At 46.4% G+C, this 19,166-nt stretch overlaps 2 protein-coding genes across 2 annotated transcripts in view; both read left to right on the plus strand.

The window, feature by feature from the left end:
• Positions 1-19,166, plus strand: part of LOC128299481 (autophagy-related protein 16-1) — a 244,558-nt gene that overhangs the window by 208,275 nt on the left and 17,117 nt on the right. The gene's annotated exons all lie outside the window — the stretch shown is intronic.
• Positions 1,136-2,626, plus strand: LOC128299483 (alpha-amylase 1-like). Its single transcript, XM_053035467.1, has one exon. It carries the CDS (start codon positions 1,136-1,138, stop codon positions 2,624-2,626), a length of 1,491 nt encoding a protein of 496 aa, XP_052891427.1.

A 19,166-nucleotide genomic window follows, 5' to 3' on the forward strand; every position in this document is an offset into this window, starting at 1 on the left:
CTCCACGAATGAACCGGACGGAATAAAAATACAAAATGTTATGAAACAATTGTCGTAATTCTCTGCAATAATTATTATATTTTTCTTACATTTCGATCCGTTTGAAATCAGATCGACGCATCAGTCATTACATTAGTTACAACAGTTATTCAAAAACACACCAGAGTTGTGTTCAGTGTGGAACGATGTTCTTTTCGGTTTATGCGACGAGGGTCATTTCTGTCTTGGCTTTTGGTAATGGTACGGTCATCTCTGCTGACAATATCCTGTTCAATAAAGTTTTACTGAAATTATCCAAATCGGAAGAATATGTCCTTTGGGTTATTTTCATACAAAGTCAGAAATTTATTTGATCAATTTTAAAAATGTGCGCGTTTGGTAGCGTTTACTTAAAATTGGTCATTTTTATTTCAAACGCTCGACCAGATGATACAGTAAAACTAATATCGTCGGAAAGAGAATGATCTCGTCTGATATGGGAATTAATTATTACAAGTTATTTGTGATATTTAACTATTATTGTGTTACTATTATGTGTTATCATTTATGATAATGACGAGTTATTACAGGCAAATAAGAAAAAGCGTGAGTTTGATAGTGCAACGCAACGCACTCTACGGTATCCAACAATTTTGTGAGTGCCAATTCTGTCAGGCTGTGTAACCTTACCAGGCTTTTTTTATTTATTTTCATAGCATGCTTTTCCTTATTACTAGTTTTAAAAATTTAGAATACCTTATTAATAGAAATCAACAATGTTGCGCGATTTTTCAAAGCACATTTTTGCGGTTGAACGCCTGTTCGAGTTGGTCGGTCTGTGAAAGAAAGCGTGTAAAATTTCTTATCTTATCAATGTTATCTTTCATTGATGAAGAAGTTTATTTACCTACACGGCCGATACGCTTATTTTTATCGCAATATGATGATCGTGGGATTTTTGTTGCCATTGATTTGACGAAACTTACTAGAAGAATCGGAACATGAACACTGACGGGTTAATCGAAATGTAATCCGTTTCCTTATCTTATCATAAATCCGGCGCAACCTGCTACAAGGAGTCAGAAGTATTTATAACACTGCAACCAGTCGCACAATGTAAAAAAATTCATCAAAGTGTAGCAAAAAAGTAGTAGCGATGCGTGCTGCCGTAGTGTTGCTAGCGGTGTGTGCCACACTAGCCACAGCCCAGTTCAACACCCATCAGCGGGCTGACCGGAGCGGTATTGTGCATCTTTTCGAGTGGAAATGGGACGACATTGCGGCAGAATGCGAGAACTTTCTAGCGCCCCGCGGATACGCCGGCGTGCAAGTGTCACCGCCGACTGAGAACGCCGTCATTGGGGGAAGCTTTCAGAGGCCATGGTGGGAGCGGTATCAACCGATGTCCTACCGCCTGGAGACGCGTTCTGGAACGGAAGCTCAGTTTGCAAGCATGGTCCGTCGCTGTAACGATGTCGGTGTTCGTATCTACGTGGATTTGGTTATCAACCACATGGCTGATATGGTCGGAGAAGGTGGCACTGCTGGCAGTACAGCTAACCGGCCAAACTTCGCGTTCCCAGGCGTACCATTCAGTGTGACGGACTTCAACCCGCCCTGTCTAATTACAAACTACAACGATCCCATCATGGTTCGTAACTGCCAATTGGTCAACTTGCCCGATTTGAACCAGGGTGTCCCGTGGGTGCGCGATAAGATTGTGGAACTAATGAATCATCTGATCGGCCTTGGTGTGGCGGGATTCCGTGTGGATGCCGTCAAGCACATGTGGCCCGGAGATCTGCAGGCCATCTACAGCCGTATGGACAATCTGCCAACGTCGCACGGCTTCCCACCGAACGCTCGTCCCTTCCTCACGCAGGAGGTGATCGATCTGGGCGGTGAGGCAGTAACGCGCGAGGAGTACACGCACCTGGGCACGATCACCGAGTTTCGCCATTCGGCTGAGATTGGACGTGTTTTCCGTGGCAGCAATCCTTTTCGACACCTGACGAACTGGGGCACCGGTTGGGGCTTTCTGCCATCGCATCTCGCACTCGTCTTCATTGACAACCACGACAATCAGCGCGGTCATGGCGGTGGTGGTTCGGACGTACTGACCTACAAGGTTCCAAGAAATTACAAAATGGCCACGGCCTTCATGTTGGCACATCCGTTCGGAATTGTACGCGTTATGAGCTCGTTCTCGTTCAGCGATTCGGAGCAAGGTCCCCCGCAAGATGCCAACGGAAACTTGCTATCGCCGACGTTCAATCCGGACAACTCGTGCGGTGCAGGGTGGGTATGCGAACACCGATGGCGTCAGATTTACAATATGATAGGTTTTCGCAATGCTGTCGCTGGCACGCAAATTAACGACTGGTGGGACAATGGTAACTACCAGATGGCGTTCTGCCGAGGCTCCCGTGGCTTCATCGCCTTCAATCTGGAACCGTTTGACTTAAGCCAGAATCTGCAGACATGTCTGCCGGCAGGAACGTACTGCGATGTGATTTCTGGTGATCTTGTGAATGGAGCATGTACCGGCAACTCGATCACAGTCGGTGGTGATGGACGCGCCCAGATTGTTCTGCCATCCAATGCATACGACGGTGTTTTGGCCATCCATATCAACTCGCGTGTTTAAAGATCTTCTTCGAGCGGCAAAATGTGTTTTACTATGAAAACAATACAATTGCATAGTTACTGCAAAACGCGCATATGTATTTTTCTGTTTGTTTTAGATAAGCTAATTGGCCCGGTTACAGGGCTATGCAACAGAATTCCGTTGTGTACGTAAACTCAATGATGTTTAAAAAGAGGTTTTCTTCCCAATTGATGGAAGGTGTTATTTTATTTTATTTATTTTAATAAATTATCAAATTTCCCACCTCGAGACACTTTGGCTCTCATAAAAAACTATTTAGCAAAGCATATTCCAAGTCACATAGAGCTTTTGTTGTTGTTTTAGGTTTTAACAGACCTTGAGCCTTAGCGGCTTCGTTCGTCTCTTAGTCTGATATAGCCATTCCTCTGATCTGGACATCTTGCGTCGTGTCTTAGATATTTGGTCATTGTAGTTGATAGGTCCCGAACCTTGGTCAGTTATCACGAATACGAAATGTATCGTATAAATATACGACACGTCCTGTTTGCGTTTAGTTCCCACCTGGACTGTAATGCTGAAGTACCACTGATTATCCAAGTTTTTATCAGACTTTTTCCTCAGATTCCTCAGATTTGAGTCATGCCTTTCCATGTGCACAGGCACATACACGTTTAGATTTCATACGGTGCCATTTTATCAGATGTGCCTGGTAATATATTTGGTAGCGGCCCCAGTCTTCGTTCGACAGGACCGGTACAAATTTACATCCGAACCAATCCCTCGTTGCCAGGAACAACTATCCAGGTTACGGGTAAATAAAGTTAAAAAAGCCCAGAATTAGCAGGCCTAGATCGCTTGATTTTCCGCTCAGTATGTGTAATGGATGATTTAGCACAGATGATCTACCAAAAATTTTTACGTTACAAACATCTTCTCGTCTCGTAAAAACTCCATACATTGACGGCAACAATTCTGCAATTACAAACCCGAAATATCCGGTGAAGTATAATGACCAAGAAGATGATGGCAGCCAGTTCTCTTGGCTGGTATGATTTGAACTGACGATTATTGCCTATGATTTAACCGAGCCTTTCATTCAAAAGATGTTTTCCGGAAGTTTATGGCAATATTAAGTATTTTGCCTATTAGCATTTGATGGCATCTTGGCCATTGAAACTATTCTCCACAAAATTCTGCGTCCCCAGACTGTTGGTTGTCTGGTTTGATAAAATTTGCTCTATATAAACAGAGAAGTAAACAATAGAGCACAACAACAACAACAACTGAAGTATCTGATGGTAAAATTATAAAGAATTGCAGCGAACCAAGCAGTAAAACACGTTCTTAAATACCTATATAATATAAGATGCTGTAAAACATGGTATCCTTTTCTATGCTGCTACCTTTGTGGGTTCAATAGTCATTTTGTAGTCTTCGTTGATTCGTATTAATCAGGATAATGAGTCCTGCGCTCACTTTACACTTGGAAGCTTTGGAGCGGTCCAGTGGCATATGATGGGGGAACTGTATCACCAACCAAAATTAAAATCGTTTTGAAAATATCTTGCGAAGAATCCTGCTAGAAAACGCGCGAATACCCAAGGACAACAATTAAAAACATTCTCAAATTGCGCGTCTGTGGAAGTCGATACGTGTAAAAAACTTCCATTTGGTAAAATCATAGTATACATGGAAAAATAAATTGTTGGTGAGGGGATCATAGAAGGCTTCACACAAATAAAAAAGATCCATGGGTGCGGGAAATAATGTGACCATGGAAACGTTATGCGACTAAAATTTGTATAGCGATAATAATTTGGTGCTAAGGAACGGAATGTAAAAAATGAAATATTCATTAGTTATGATTGTTGTTAATACATTTCTCTATATAAATTTATATTGCTACTAAACATCTGTAGGAATAAATTTCACTTCAATGACAAAAGCTTTGTCTGCTACCCTTTCGATCCCTCGTTACTTGAACGCTGTGTCCATGTCCATATTCTTACTTTCCCAAAATCATCAAAATTGGTGTCGTGATCGTGACACGTTTTTCATCACCCTAGTTCGTTATGTGAAGGGTTCCTGTTGCGTTTCTTTTACACCTTTTCTAAACAGTATGAAATTGTCAAGTCCTGTTAGAGGAACGCTTTAATAACAGAGACATCACCCAAAATAAGAACCCTTCAAGTTTGACGAAAAACCAAGCCATCCATCCCCCGCGGGTGATGGCGCGATGGTGGCTAGCAAACACTTTCGTACAAATGGCATAGGGCATTGTCGGAATCAAACCCATCTTTACGCGGACCCATGCCTGCGTGAGTGAGTGATAGTGCATCGTGCGTTTCGATGCGTTTGTTGTGCTCCTTTCCGTGCGAAGTTTGCCGACATCGGGTCAGTTGGGCAGGAAAGCAAAGTCACGCACACCACGTTTGTTGCAGCTCAATTTCGGACAGCTTATCATCAGCGCGCTACCGATAGGTTGTAATCTACAGGCACAGTGATTGTGTGCACCCGCGTGCCGGGTGGATGAGTGACAGTAAAGATATGAGTTTATCGGATCACAATTTGGGCTCTAAATTCCATATCAATCCTGTTTCACGAGTTGATTACACGTTAAAGGATTACGGGTTGAGGCGAGTACCATAGGCTAAGATACACTTCAACACGCGAACTGGGCAACACTTTCACCCGCAGCCGCGCTCTAACACGGTGTTGATTTAATCGTCTTCCATCCCCCGATGACCCAATCATCCCGGTGTTCAAGCGTCGGGGTGGCACGATACACTATTTGTGGCCGGTTTATTTTGCCTACCCTAAACAGTCACGATTGCAACCACTTCCGCTATTGTGTTGGCCGGCAGCTTATGCTCGCATGTTCAAATCCGGCAAGGTGGCCAAAGTACAAGGGTCGAAAAAGAACTGGAACCGAAACAAGAAGCCATCATCGGCCAGCGGGATGGGTTTCTCCTGCATTTTTATTTCGGTTCCGGTACCGACACAGTTTCACCATGATCGGGCACTTGATAAATATCATTATCGAATTAAATAAAATCATTTTCGGCTCGTAACGATGAACCACCACCACCTACGAACCTTTCCAAACCCCGCGGACGATCGCTTTTCAATGGCGTCCGTCCCTGCCGGTGGTGGTGGCGGGCAATTCGCGGCGGGAAAAAGGGCGTGCGATCTTTCGCGCGCGGCTCTCGATTGGTGCGCGATAAAATGGATCTTTCGCGGTCATCTTCAAGGCGCGAGAACCGCCACATTCGGCGATCATCACGATCATCATTCATACTGCCAATCAACGGTGAAAAGTGAAATGCGTGCACCACCGCAAAACAACAAAACAATAAGCAAACTTCGCGGCCGCACCGGACTAACGCCACCTCGAACAAAAAAAAAAGAAGAAATAATTCAAACCTATCTTCCAACAACTTACAACAAAAAAATCCAAAAACGGCTCCCGCACATGAAATTTCATTCATTGTTTCCACCCCTGACACACGATCGGATGCTGGTAGGGTTGTCCGGGGGGTCGGAGGGTTTGCTACGACGGGCTAAATGGTCCGGAAGAGCGTTGGATAGTTTTTGCCTTCCTGACACACAGCCCCCCCCCCACCCCCCTCCCCCCCCCCCCTTCTCACTCCCCGACAAAGCTCGTCGTTGTTTGATGGTAATTGTGGGCCATTGTGCATGCGTACACTGGTTGATTGATGCGCTATTTTTTTTTTTAGTATATTTCTCTATCCCGTCACAATTATATGCTGGGCTTGGTAAAAAAAAAGCAGATCTTCAATCCGAAGAAAGCAAAAAAAAACACCACCACACTCGTCGCTACCTCCACCATTTTCCACCATCTCCTAACAATGCAATCCCCGACCCGACTTTCGCTTTCAGATAGTTTAGCGAACAAACAGACAACATTGAGATGATGCGGAGGGCAACGATGGTAAACATTACATTTATTCTCTCTCCACACCGTAGCTTTGCTTTATATGTTAAATCTTGTTATACAGCAACTAGCTCGAAAAAGAGCGAAAAGTGTAGGTTAAGGCGTATTAAATTACGAGGCCACCACCACCACCTCGCTAGTTGTCGCTGGAATGTTGAGCAACAATTTACGACAAAACACAACACTACTGTTAATTCTGCTTCCACTCGCTTCAGCTCGTGACTCTGACAAGAACAATTCGATACGCCCCACAAATTTGAATGTGGTACCGCTCCCGGAAATGTTCAATCTGCCCAGCGTTGCCCAGTGTGTAATTGGAGCACCTTAGCAGAGGACCGCAGCTGGCCACCCAATCCCGGAATGCGAATGTTGAAGTTCGGTTTATTGGCAAACGCCGGTGGGTGAGGGAGGGGGGAGGGGGGCGCTTTCCCGGCACACGGTGTGTGTGGATCTGATTGGAATTTATGCTACTTAACAGTACCCTGGTTTTAATCGTTCGATCGACGCCGTGTGCCGTATGCGAAACGTTTGTCCTACGACCAAAGCCCCCTCCCCCGGGGTGCTTTCCGCACATTCGGAAAGCAGGTTTTTTTTTCGGTTCGGTGTGTGTTGGATTACTTCGCACCTTCGCACGATTGCCGCTCGACACCGCCCGCTCGCCATAACGAGCCTAATTCTTCGGACTATCGCGAACGGTTCGAGGTGAACGTGGAACGTTTTTCCGGTTTGATTGTGCTATTTGCTGATCGTTTTTTTTTTGTAGCAAACGCAGTTTCAACTAGCGGCCAACCGGTAGTGGTTTGGCAAACGCTAGCAGAAGATGCTTGTTCGTGTTCGTGGCTATTGGTGCTGGTTTTGTTTCGCAGTTTCGGACACCCACGGGGCCAACAAAAGGCAGCGGGTCCCGTCGATCGGGCAGAAGGACCCCATTTCCGAACCCCGGCACCTACTTACAGCGGGCGAGGATGGTGGGTGGGTGGGTGGCCACCCCATACGCGCTCGTTCGATCGTGCGATTTATGACGTTGCTGTTTCGTCCGCCTTTTTACAACGCCGGCCCCAAGCTGGATGCACGTTTCGGACCTTCACTGCGAGTGAAGTGGTTTGTAAATTAGTAGGTTTATTAAGTGGTTTGATGATTTTCTTATGGTGCACTGCCGCGTCAAGGGACCACTAGTACCGACGGAACGGTTTTTTTTCTTTCTTCACCCCCTAGATCGTGCAATCCAGACGAACAATATGGCTGACACTTGGGGGGGGTGGGAGGATGATACACGCGAAGGGAAGAAAAAAAAAACACTGCGGCATGCTATTGAACTGCTTCTCATCGAAACTGGACGCCACTCCATTAGCGTCGGAATATCTCCAAACCGTTTCTCTCCATTGGCAGATTATTTATCTCCCCATTCCCGGCGTTAAGTTTCGCGTAGTTGCACCGGGTTTATGAAAAAGATAATCCACTCCACATCGCAGCACATCTGCGGAAGCGACCGGTAGTGCTGGGTTATTTTTTTGTCTTTTTATCTTCATAAAATCAGGTTTTGAGTGTCACGTAAATGACATGGGACACTGTGTTCCATACACCAATTCCACCGCCAGCTCCCTTCTGTTTGATGTTTTACCGAGATCCGTAAGCGACCGTTTGCAACGTTCCGGTGCAACGAAGTGCGGCAGGTGATACATCACGAAAATGAGAATCATAAATTAAACAAAATTAAAAACAAGTAATCTTCAGGCTCATTTCTAGTAGCAAGCACCCTCAGAAGCTCTTGGTTAAATGAAATGATCCTGTGGTGCTGTTTACGAAACATGGGGAATAACTACAATTACAAACTGTATTCGCTTGGTGGCATCAGATTGGCTGTTAATTAAAAGCCATATTTTTTTGTTAGGAACGGATGTCACAGTGTAACAGGTGGGCTGATAATTGTTTGGCCTACTCTTTTTTGGCCAAATTATTTTTTTATATTCAACTAACGTCCCTTCAAGGGCGATACACCGATTTTCGATCCATTTTTCGATACCATTTTTGTAGTAATATTTGCTCCTTGCCTCAAAAAAGGGCTTTGTTTCGGCGATCACCTCTTCATCCGACGAAAATTTCTTCCCACCGAGCATCCTTTTGCGATTTGAGAAATGGAAATTGTCACTGGGGGTCAGATCTGGAGAATACGATCGGTGGGGAAGCAATTCGTAGCCTTATTCATGAATTTTTGCCATTGTTTTCACTGATTTGTGGCACGGTGCGTTGTCTTGGTGAAGCAATTTTCTTTTCTCTTTAAATATGGCCGTTTTTTGACAATTTCGTCCTTCAAACGCTCCAATAACTTGATCTTGCAATAACTAGTCCTAATTAATGGTTTTTCCTTTCTCAAGATAGTCGATGAAGATTATTCCTTGCGAATCCCAAAAACCTGACGTCATAACCTTCCCACCTGATTGTTGCGTTTTCCCCGCTTTGGAGCAGGACTTTGGAGTGAAGTGGAGTAGCCAAGACTCATTCATGGTAACATACTGACGCAAAAACTCGGATTTATTTCGCTCAAACAGCTCCAAACACTGCTCCGAATCATCAATTCGTTGTTGTTTTTGGTCAAATGTGAGCTCGCGCGGCAGCCATTTTGCACAGAGCTTTCTCATATCCAAATACTCCAAATGATATGTCCAACACGTTCCTTAGACATCTTTAGGGTGTCAGCTATCTCGATCAGCTTCACATTATGGTTTCTTTTAATAAATTTGTGATTTTTTTTAAATATTCCTTTCTGTAACCACCTCTTTTGAGCGTCCACTGTGTTCACCATCTTCAGTGCTCATTTCACCACGTTTTAATTTAGCATACCAATATTAGATGGTTGATTTTTGTAGAGCAGTGTCCAAAAACTCTTCATCAATCCAATTTTTGGTTTCGACTCTATTTTTCCCATTCAAAAACAAATACTTTATCATCACGCGAAATCCCTTCCTTTCCATGATTACTCAAAGCACAAAAGTTGCGTCACACAAAATGCTTTAGCCTACTTGGTTATTGTCCGAGTGCTGTCAAATTTTGACAGAACTTGTTTGAAGGTTGCTACAAATTAAAAATGATATGGATTTAAATCTACTAGCGCGATCTATGTGCTAGGCCAAACAATTATCAGCCGACCTGTTATAAGCCTGAATGACATAGGAACGTTCTGGAATGCGCTGAGCTGAGCTTTATTCCGGGTTCCATTTTGCAATCAGTTATCCACGCGGATGCGCTAACAAGTCGCGCTGTAACAATCGTTCCCTTTTAAGGATGTAGGGAAATCACCACCAGCCTCTTTCGCCTCTTTCTCTCTCTATTTATCCATTTATCTACCAAGCAACTTGGGCAGTGCAACTGCGCCCGATAGTGTTGCGCGAAAGTGCACTAATTAGATACGTTTATTAGCCATTGTTTCCCTAATTGCATTGCACGAAACCCGAACCCCGGGGCGTCTGCGATCGATCGTTTCGTGGGTGGGTTGATGCGCCAAACATTGTCCGATCGGAGCCGGTGGCAAAAAAACAGGCACTGACCACGCTCCCACGCTGCTTAACTTGCGTTCCACCGTGTGCCATCGCGAACTTCGCGAACTATTTTTTACCATATACGTCCTAGCTGGATAGGATAATTTTATTTAATTAATTGCTTATAGATTGCTGCGGATGCGACGCTTTTTGCAGACGCTTTCGTACGGTGTGCTGCTTGCTGCAGCGCTTTAATTCGCCATCTGCTAGTTTATCTGCAGTCCGATTTGTTTCGCGTTGCCTTTCAAACTCACATTCAAATTGGTTGCTGCGGCTTGAGAGAACCGAGCCAAAAGGGCAGCTTCTGCCCGGAACGCTGCCAGCAGGCAGTGTGTCACCGTGCATTATTTCGACCCACCGTAGGGCCATCCTATCGTTATTTTCCTTCCCTTCCCTTCGTCGCGTAACCCCTTTTTTCCCAAGCACAGTTATGTGTGTGCGTCCATAAATAGTCAGGGCGCGCAATTCTGAGCGACATAAAATTGTTGACCAATTATCGATCACATGATTTCCGTTGTTTTATTTCGTTCTGAGCTGATTTTTTCCCATTGCATCTTCTGCCTGGCGATCATTCTTTCCTTCCTATCGTCGTCTTCCTTCTTCGTTGATTTCCTTATTCCACCTATACGCCACGATTTCGGACGGAACATTCCGAGTTCCCGAGAACGAGCGATTGCCTGCCTTGATTAGGGTCCCTATGAAAAAGGGCTTATAATTGGATAGTCAGCATCGCCAGTATCATCGTCATCTTCATCATTCCCTTCCTCGTCATGATCATCATCATCATCATCAGTTTGATCGTGCCTGAATTAAGGCGCCTTACCATCGAAGAGCACCCACCACCATCGATCCACGAAACGTTCAAACAATCACAGACGGCAGCGTGTCTTACTTACTTACTGCTACCCAACACTCGAGGCCCTCATTTCCGACTGGCGCTATTCTTATCGCAGTAAATTCATCAGCATCGGAAGAATTCTTCCACCACTAATTACGCTCTTTCGCCTTGCCGGCATTCGAAATCGCAAACCGTTTTCCTCTGGTATGCAAAACCGTTCGGTCGTACACGAATTCATCTTCAACACTCTCTGTAGGACTGCGCCAGAAGAAAACACACACTCCCACACGGCCTCTTCTACCGTGGAAAAGGCAGGAATTTTGCAACAGGTCGTAGCTTCATTTGGCTGCTTTTTCAAGATTTATCCGCTCGAAGAATGGACGCGGGACTCGCGCAAAACGAAGGACGCAGCATGACCCACGTGTGGGAGCAGGAAAATAGAAGGTGTTTGCAACACGAAACACACTAATCGCCACCCTTGCCTGTTGCCTGCTACCAGTGCAGCATTTACCGGAGGCTGCTGCTTCTATCGACCCAAGCGATCAAGTGTGAGTCTTCACGCGAACGAATTCCCCAAACGACAGATCGAGGCCGAAGATCGCTATCGCTTAATCATAGACATCCGAGTGAGGTTGGCCCATTTAGGCGCACACTGGCGGGCGCATCGCAGTAACTGAATCGTAGGACGTAACCTCGGACGTATTAACTCTCCACCGAAACCGAAGACGGGGGTTCGGTGTGAGATATTATTGTAGGTTGCAATTGTCCGAAAAAATATCACAAATTATACGTACCTCCAAAAAAACAAAAAAAGGTTACATCCACCGGAGATCCGTAAGCGGAGATCGTGTGCGAAGAAGTTGGTCGCTTAGAGAAGCGAAAAATAGAATCGAGTACATGCATAATATCCCATGCTCTGTCTACGTTGGGGGTCGCAGCCGCCAAGTCGGCGAAAGGCTCCCGGAATGACGACCAAACGTCACGGGGTTCGTAAGTGGAGCATCTGATTCGGTAGGTACTGGTGGAGTCGCTTCCAGGTCGTCGCATTAGCCAAACACACACGCAAGCAATCGCTCATTGTCCGGGTCATCGAAGGTCCCGGTGCGACATGGTGCAGACGATTCCAGCGTGCCCACGCAGAGACTCGCGCACAAACATGAGCATCCCGAATGTATCGATGCCCAGATGAAGCCCGTGGTACCCGGCGTCGTCCCACTCAACACACGATCGACAGACTGTGAAGATAAACCGCACAACCGAAGGGCTTACAAAGTAACCTAAAATGCGCTTAATACGATGAGTGCAAATGCACTTGTCACCTGCATGGAGCAGAATTATGGTTTTACCTCTCAACTCTGCTGAGTTTGGGGGCAAAAAAAAAAAATACTACAATTTCCCCGGTTGGGAAAATGATAGTGACGATGATTAATGTCTCGGCAAACTCGGTGAAGGACGCTTGCGCACGGCACACGGCCAAAGGGTGTCCGCTTTGACGAGCTCTCTATCGTTTTCTGCAAATCTTGATTGACGTTCCGTGTGCCGCCGCCCGTGTGACAGTCGGTCAGGGGCGGTGAAAACTTGAACGAAAATCCTACCCGTCGGTTGTTTGGTTATCGTCGGTCGACGAAAAACCGCACAAAATATATAGACGGAATGATTTACGGGTGATCTTGATTGGTCGAGTCGGCCCCACCGTCCCCGGCCGTCCCTAATGGAGGAGCTCATCTTCAGGACGATAACGGGAAATCTGTCCGTAGGAGCAAGCTTTCCCTTTTTTTTCTTTGCTTTGCTGCAAAGAAGTCCACGCCTAGAACTGCCAATGCACTGGGCAGACCTTCATTTGCGACCGACCACCAAGCAAAACGGTCTCGGTGGACCACATCTCTCGCCTTTGATCTTCGCTCTGGAATGATCAAAACGGTACAGCACGACTGTTTTATTGTGACGGGTCGCGCGGGTACGGGCCTGGTGTGCCAGGTGTAATGGAGAATCTTTTTTCCAGGTCACCCACTCGACGGGTGACCGACATTGGTTTCGTCAATATACAGAGAGAGAAAACTGATCGACTGCAACGAAACTACGTAGTTTTCCTTCCCGGAGATGCGTGTGTGACCCCGCGGGAACACCCCACGGTCCGTCGTGGTTAATGCCAGTTTGACCGGCTTGATAAAATATAATCGTAAAGCTCTATTACACATTTATTTTTACCCTTAAGTTCAACTCGATCCAGCCTGATCGAATGCTGCCTACCTGACCTCTGCATCGAGCATTCAAGCAATATGTGTTGTATTGCCGATCCGTGGCTCGTTTTCCAGATTCCAATCCAGTCGTGTAGACGAGCAAGCGTTCCAAATCTCGATACAAACTGACAGACCGGTATATACGGCAGCTGATGGAGGAGATGTTGTATTAGCAGTGAGATTAAGCCCTCTGAGACTGTCTGTAAGGGGGGCTTCGTACGTTGTTACGGGACTTTTCCATGGGGGGGGCGTTTTAGGTCAAAAGATGCATTGAGCAAACCTCGCCGATACATCCTGCAGGACCATTAGGTAAATCGTAGCACATCGCACTAATAATGTGATCTAATAACAGACAGATGCACAAAATAAAATGATCCCATGGTGAATAGCTGTGAGCCAGTCAGTGAGTGCTATGTTTCGTGATAATTACTAAAAATGGAGTAATGCAAAAAACGACACACACGCTCTTGGGTGCTCTCTGGGTTGAAGGTCGGCGAGAAGCTGTATTGCCTCGATCACCATGCACCTTCTCCCGGTGCTGGTGGCGATCGTGGCGTTGGGGTGTTTTTTTTTTTGCAAATTATGACTAAAACATATTCCACCAGTGTATGAAGTGGTAAGGCTCGGGGTCGTTCGTGCTCTAAAAAAAACCCTCAACAAGCCGGAAACGCTTCCAGTGCCACTACACGCGTAAAACACACACTGGCGGAGTGAATATCTAATTGACGTTGTATAACTTATGCATGTTGCTGGTTGTTTCGAAGCCACGGAGAGCCACAATTGGAACGCTCACTCGCAAAGCAACAGCATCCGGCAAACGTTGGCCCAACGGGGCCCAATGCTAATAACAATCCCTAAAGCCGCTTGCCCCGCAAGTCAGTGGTGCGGAGGCGTTGCTCGATATACCATTAAAGTTCCAATTCACACGCGATTATGAGCATGCATCGCGCTACCTTCAACAGGCAGAACGTGCTCATTTAGAGTGTTTGTTAGCCGGTTAGGCGGAAGGGTTGACTGCGTATGTTTCAATTAGTAATGTTGAGGTATGTTGAGCCTGGTGCAGTCGTCGTAACCCCTTCTCAAGCGACAGCTAGTTTGCTCTAGTTTGAACGCACAAAGATTCAACCCACTTGACGGCGCGCTTTTGGAAATACTGCGATGGGATGTGTAACCTACAGCAAGTAGCAAGGAAATAGCCCTTAAACTGTACAATGAATCGAGCACATGAACCGTGGAATTCGTCGTTATTGATCATCTCCGATCTAGAAAGACGTAGGGGGCGTTAGAATGGGATGTTAATCTGACGTTGAAAAACTGACGAAAATCGGTTCCCCAAAAGCTCGAAAGCAACGTGTTCGCAAAGTTCCCGTTTAATGTCCACTTCAAGTGGACACAGCTCGGAGTGATCCGGGCAGCAAACAGCACTTTCTACGTGTGCCATCGTGTACTTTCTTCGCATTTGAGCGCAGTTTGATGTATCGATTGACTTTTCCCAAGGTGTCCCAAGGGAGCAACCCAGCAGCAACCCGGCATACGAACGAGCGGAAAGCGAACTTGTTCGTGCATCGTCAACACACTGCCAGATGCCTGTCGCCTGTCGCTTCGGAATGACCACATTCCAATCAGTGCTATCTTCATCCCGGCATCTGCCCAACAACAACGGCTCCCATCGATCGTGCCCTATTGAGCCTTTTCGCGATGTGCTTCCCGTCAGGGGATCGAATCGTCATCGATCAGCGTATCCCCCTCCCTTGAGTCAAAAGTTTCCTTCTCGTTCCTGTTCTTCCGCACGCACTTCCCTGCGAGAGACATAATCAATTGCTCATATTCCTCCACCCGACAGACGATTATTCCATGAGAAATGTCGCCATTTTCCGCAGTGACACAGAGCACCCCCCGTTCACCACCATCAACCGACTACTGGCACAATCAGAGGGATGTTTTTGTTGAAAAGTTCGCAATATCTCTCTGACCCTTTTTTGCAATGACCATGAACGAACCGTTCAGTAAAGAAACGATAAGAAAAACCCCAAAGAAGAAAGCCTTCCTGTTTTCCCCCCTGAGGCTGAGTGCATCTTCATTGGGCTGAATGTTTTCTTCACTTTTCACACACACACACATACACGTACTGTAGGATTTTTCCGAAGATTTCAAATGCAATGGAATGAAAGAGAAAACCAAGTAAATGAAGACAAGTACGGAAAGAAGTCCAAAGCCGTCTATGCAAACCTGCACTGACTCGGGAACCAAAAACAAACCACACATGCACATCGGTTGACAGGTGACTTTATGTTAATTTTGACCTCCTCAGGAATAATTTTTCCCTTCTGTTTCCCTCTGTGTGTGTCTCTCTCTCTCTTTCTTTTTCTGTCTCTTTTCCGCTTTTCGAAACTTTTTCGTCTGGATTCTGTTGAGCAATGGGGAACCCGAAAAAGACAAAATAAGAAGACGAGCGCGAGGTGCACCGATGGAGCCGTCCACCACCAGTCCTTTTTTTTCTCCTTTCGAGAGGATATTTGGACTGGGCAACCGTGCTGGTGGAACGACGGAAAAGTGATGCCCTCTATCTCGTGAAGGCGGGAGCGCACATTAATTCGCTTAACAAACCGCTCGCTAACAACCTGCTCGGTGACCGCGAAAATCTGGGAACTGCTGGGTATCACCGCGAGCAGTGAGCAAGTGGCAAATTTTCCTGTTACGGACCCGAAATGGAAATGAAGGTTACGGGATAGGAGGTACACATTGAAAGTCAAACGGTTCCAATTGATTCACCTTGGCTGCTGTGACATTTATTGTGGCATCGTTGTTGCGTTGCCATCGTAGCTGGAAAAGTGATCCAAGTGGTCGAAAGCCGCGCCATCCCAGTAGGCAGCGATCGATGCAACTCGCCGTTATTATCAACTCTCGCCAACCATCGATCGGTGTGCGCTTGCTAAGTGCATGCGGGAATGTGGTGCCTTGGAATGGGAAATAAATATTCAATTTGATATTACTTGACTTACTTCGATTCGAATCTTGGTCAGAATGGTTTTGCCATCATCACCATTTGTTGACCAACTAACCCTAGCGCCATTTCGACGAACACCCCCCCCCCCCCCCCTCCCACCCTCCTCCCCCTTACTTTTTGTGTCGCACAAAGCGACAGTAGTTACGATCTTAGTGAATTGCAGTTTTGTGACCAATATGGGTAATCGTAAAATCATTGTCGATCATCGAGATCATCTCCTGTCCCTCGGGCGCACACACACCGCAAGCACACCAAACAACCGATTGAGTTCAATAAGTTCAGTCAGGCCAATCGGAAGTGAGTGTGTACTATTTTGTGCTTGTTGCTTACGTTTGCAATCCCAACGAGAGGCAATACTGGTAGCGAAGGTCTTTCGTAGTCTCTAGTGTTCAGCGGTGGTCGCTTCCAAAGTCCAGTTTCCCCCCGGGCAACCATCGGTGAATCGGGGAAACTGGGAAAGGCGAAAATTGTAGGAAGAGTCTGTAAAACTGCCCCAACAGTACTCCCGCACACATCGACCACAAATTAGAGCAATCGTTCACATGTCTGTTGGGGATGGAATTTACTTGCATCAGGAGAAAATGGGTCAGCAGCAGCAGATATGCATCAATGGCGGGAGACCCGGGGGGGAACCGATGAGTTTGTGTGCGATGGGAAGCTGTGGAGCCCATACGGTACCAGTGCGGGAGGACGCATTGTCATTTCGAGATTGAAAGCAAGCAGGTTTTCCAGGCTGGTATGATGGAACGTTATGAACTAGAGTTCCTGCTTCCATCGCACGGTGAGCGTTGGCGGTGTTTGATTTTATCCCCCCCCGTAACGTTTGTTGTTTGTTATTGTTTACGATCTGTTGTCTGTTTCTGCAGCAAATTAGAAGGTGTTTTTTTTTGCTTTTTAAGCCTGGAGTAATGCCTCTGGAATGATGTCACTATTACGCGTAACGTTACTGAATGGAGCCTAAGTAAAATGGGTGAAACAATTATGCTCTGAAACGAAAAAAAAACCAGAGCAGCCATTCTAAATGTCACATGTTAGTAGTAAAGTTTGCCACCAGAGGGCGCTATAAAACCTCGATTTAGCTGGTTTAGCTCGTTATCTGGAAACTAAAGTTGCTTGTATCACCGGAAGGAGTTTGGAATTTGTCCACCCACGCTGTGTGCCAACAAAAGTTAAATATAATTGTCCCATCAAACCTACGGTTACAGCGCCAAACGGCCCCGTACGGATATTGCCGTAGAAATCCCACTACACAGCATCTTGCCCAGAAACGACCCTTCCGGGCCCTCATAATCATCTCTCTCGGTGGCATATGTCTGGTGAGCACGTCCAATGGACTATTGGAGCAATGGAAGCACTGTTTTGTCCTCCTGGCATTCAATAAAACATGGAATCCCTCCCGGAAAGGATACGGAAAAGCAAGCATCTCCAGAGCCAATTAGCCAAAACCGCAAAAGCAGCCACCAACGTGTCTGAAACCGTAACTTCACGTACGCAAAAAGTGTCCGCCAGCGTGGGTGAATAGCTCAGTGTGTTAGCTTTGGTAACAAAGTTGGGCTCTATGTCGTTTTCCGCGTCGGCCGCAGAGCGGAGCTAGTTTCGACTGACAAGCGAACGTATGCGAATGTCAGAGATGTGCAGCAAACCGTGCAGTTACGCTGATGACTTAATGCCAGCGACCGAATGCCGCACGATGGATAGCTGTCAGGATTTTAGAAGCTTGGAATGTACGGAGCAGAAGTGATGCTAGTGTTACGCTCCTTTTACAGGAGCGTGTAGAACAAGCGAAGTCGATCGATTGTCGATCGGGAAGGTTGTCCCCTATGTCCATCTTTGTGTTGGTCGTGTGCCGAACATTCAGTGCCCTGTGAGTGGTAAATGCTGAAATAGAATCCACCGGCATTGTGCATCGATCGATTAGCATTAATCCAACATTTCTGATTCCGCTAGGTAGTGGTGGAGTATTTGGCACAAGTTCCCTCTGTTCTATCTCCAATAATACCAGCACAAAAACACACACATAGACGAGCTTCTCGATCGGTTTAGTTTGGATTGATGTATGTGGCCTGCAGGCGACTAGTAAGCGAATTAATTTCATCGCGGAATGTGAGGAATAGTTTTAGCCCTAAACGAATGGTACACCACCATCGATCAAACGGGTTGACATCGACGTGACAGGTTCCTGTAAGCAAACGATCCTCGCCGATACTTCCCAAACCGTTGCCCAAATTGCAGCAGGAAAAAAAAGGGGAATGGAAGTAAGACGCCCGATGATGTCTCACCCGGACAGGTGCTCCAATTCAATGGAATTGATCGACCCATTCGAACGATTCGATATCGCTCTCGCCGCGGCACACTCCAGAAGAACCCACCACTGCCGGGGCGGATTCGTTGCTTTCTTTTCCCCATTTGCGATTTGCTCGAAACAACCGCGAAAATGTGTCGCTTTCTTTCGGCCAACCGCGTCGCGGTCGCGTTCGCATCTGGTGTGGAGTTTATTAAAATGAAAAACTATTTTAATGAGCTTCCTGCTCATTCTGCGGGTGCCGCCGGGTCACGGACGTCCGGGGAGGTCTCTGTGTACGCTCTAAGCTTCCACCAGCAGCTTGCTTAGAACATGTTGGCGATAGAAAATAACGTTAAGAGCACCAGGCGGCACAACCGAAATTGGCAGACATCGCGACGAATCGGTGTGTATCGGTTTGTTTGCATCGGGCAAAACTCCACTTTGCCGCCGTAACGTACGGCTGTGTTGTGTGCGCCAGAGATGACAGCTTTGATCCCGGTGTCACCATTTGGTGGCAGGTTGTCATGCAGATGCAGTGGCGTGTGGTTCGCGAACCTCCCGGTTAGTTGCAACATTGTAACGATCGAACAGGGTTGAACCATGCAAAAGCTGTTAGCTGCGAGCACGAAACGTTGAATCGTAGTTCCCGAGCTGAGTCCATTGAATAATCGTTCCCGGTCTAGTCTCTTTCGCTGCTTGGGTTGTTTATTTATGGCAGA

This window comes from Anopheles moucheti, chromosome 2, assembly GCF_943734755.1.
Source record: "Anopheles moucheti chromosome 2, idAnoMoucSN_F20_07, whole genome shotgun sequence".
Classification (NCBI taxonomy): domain Eukaryota; kingdom Metazoa; phylum Arthropoda; class Insecta; order Diptera; family Culicidae; genus Anopheles; species Anopheles moucheti.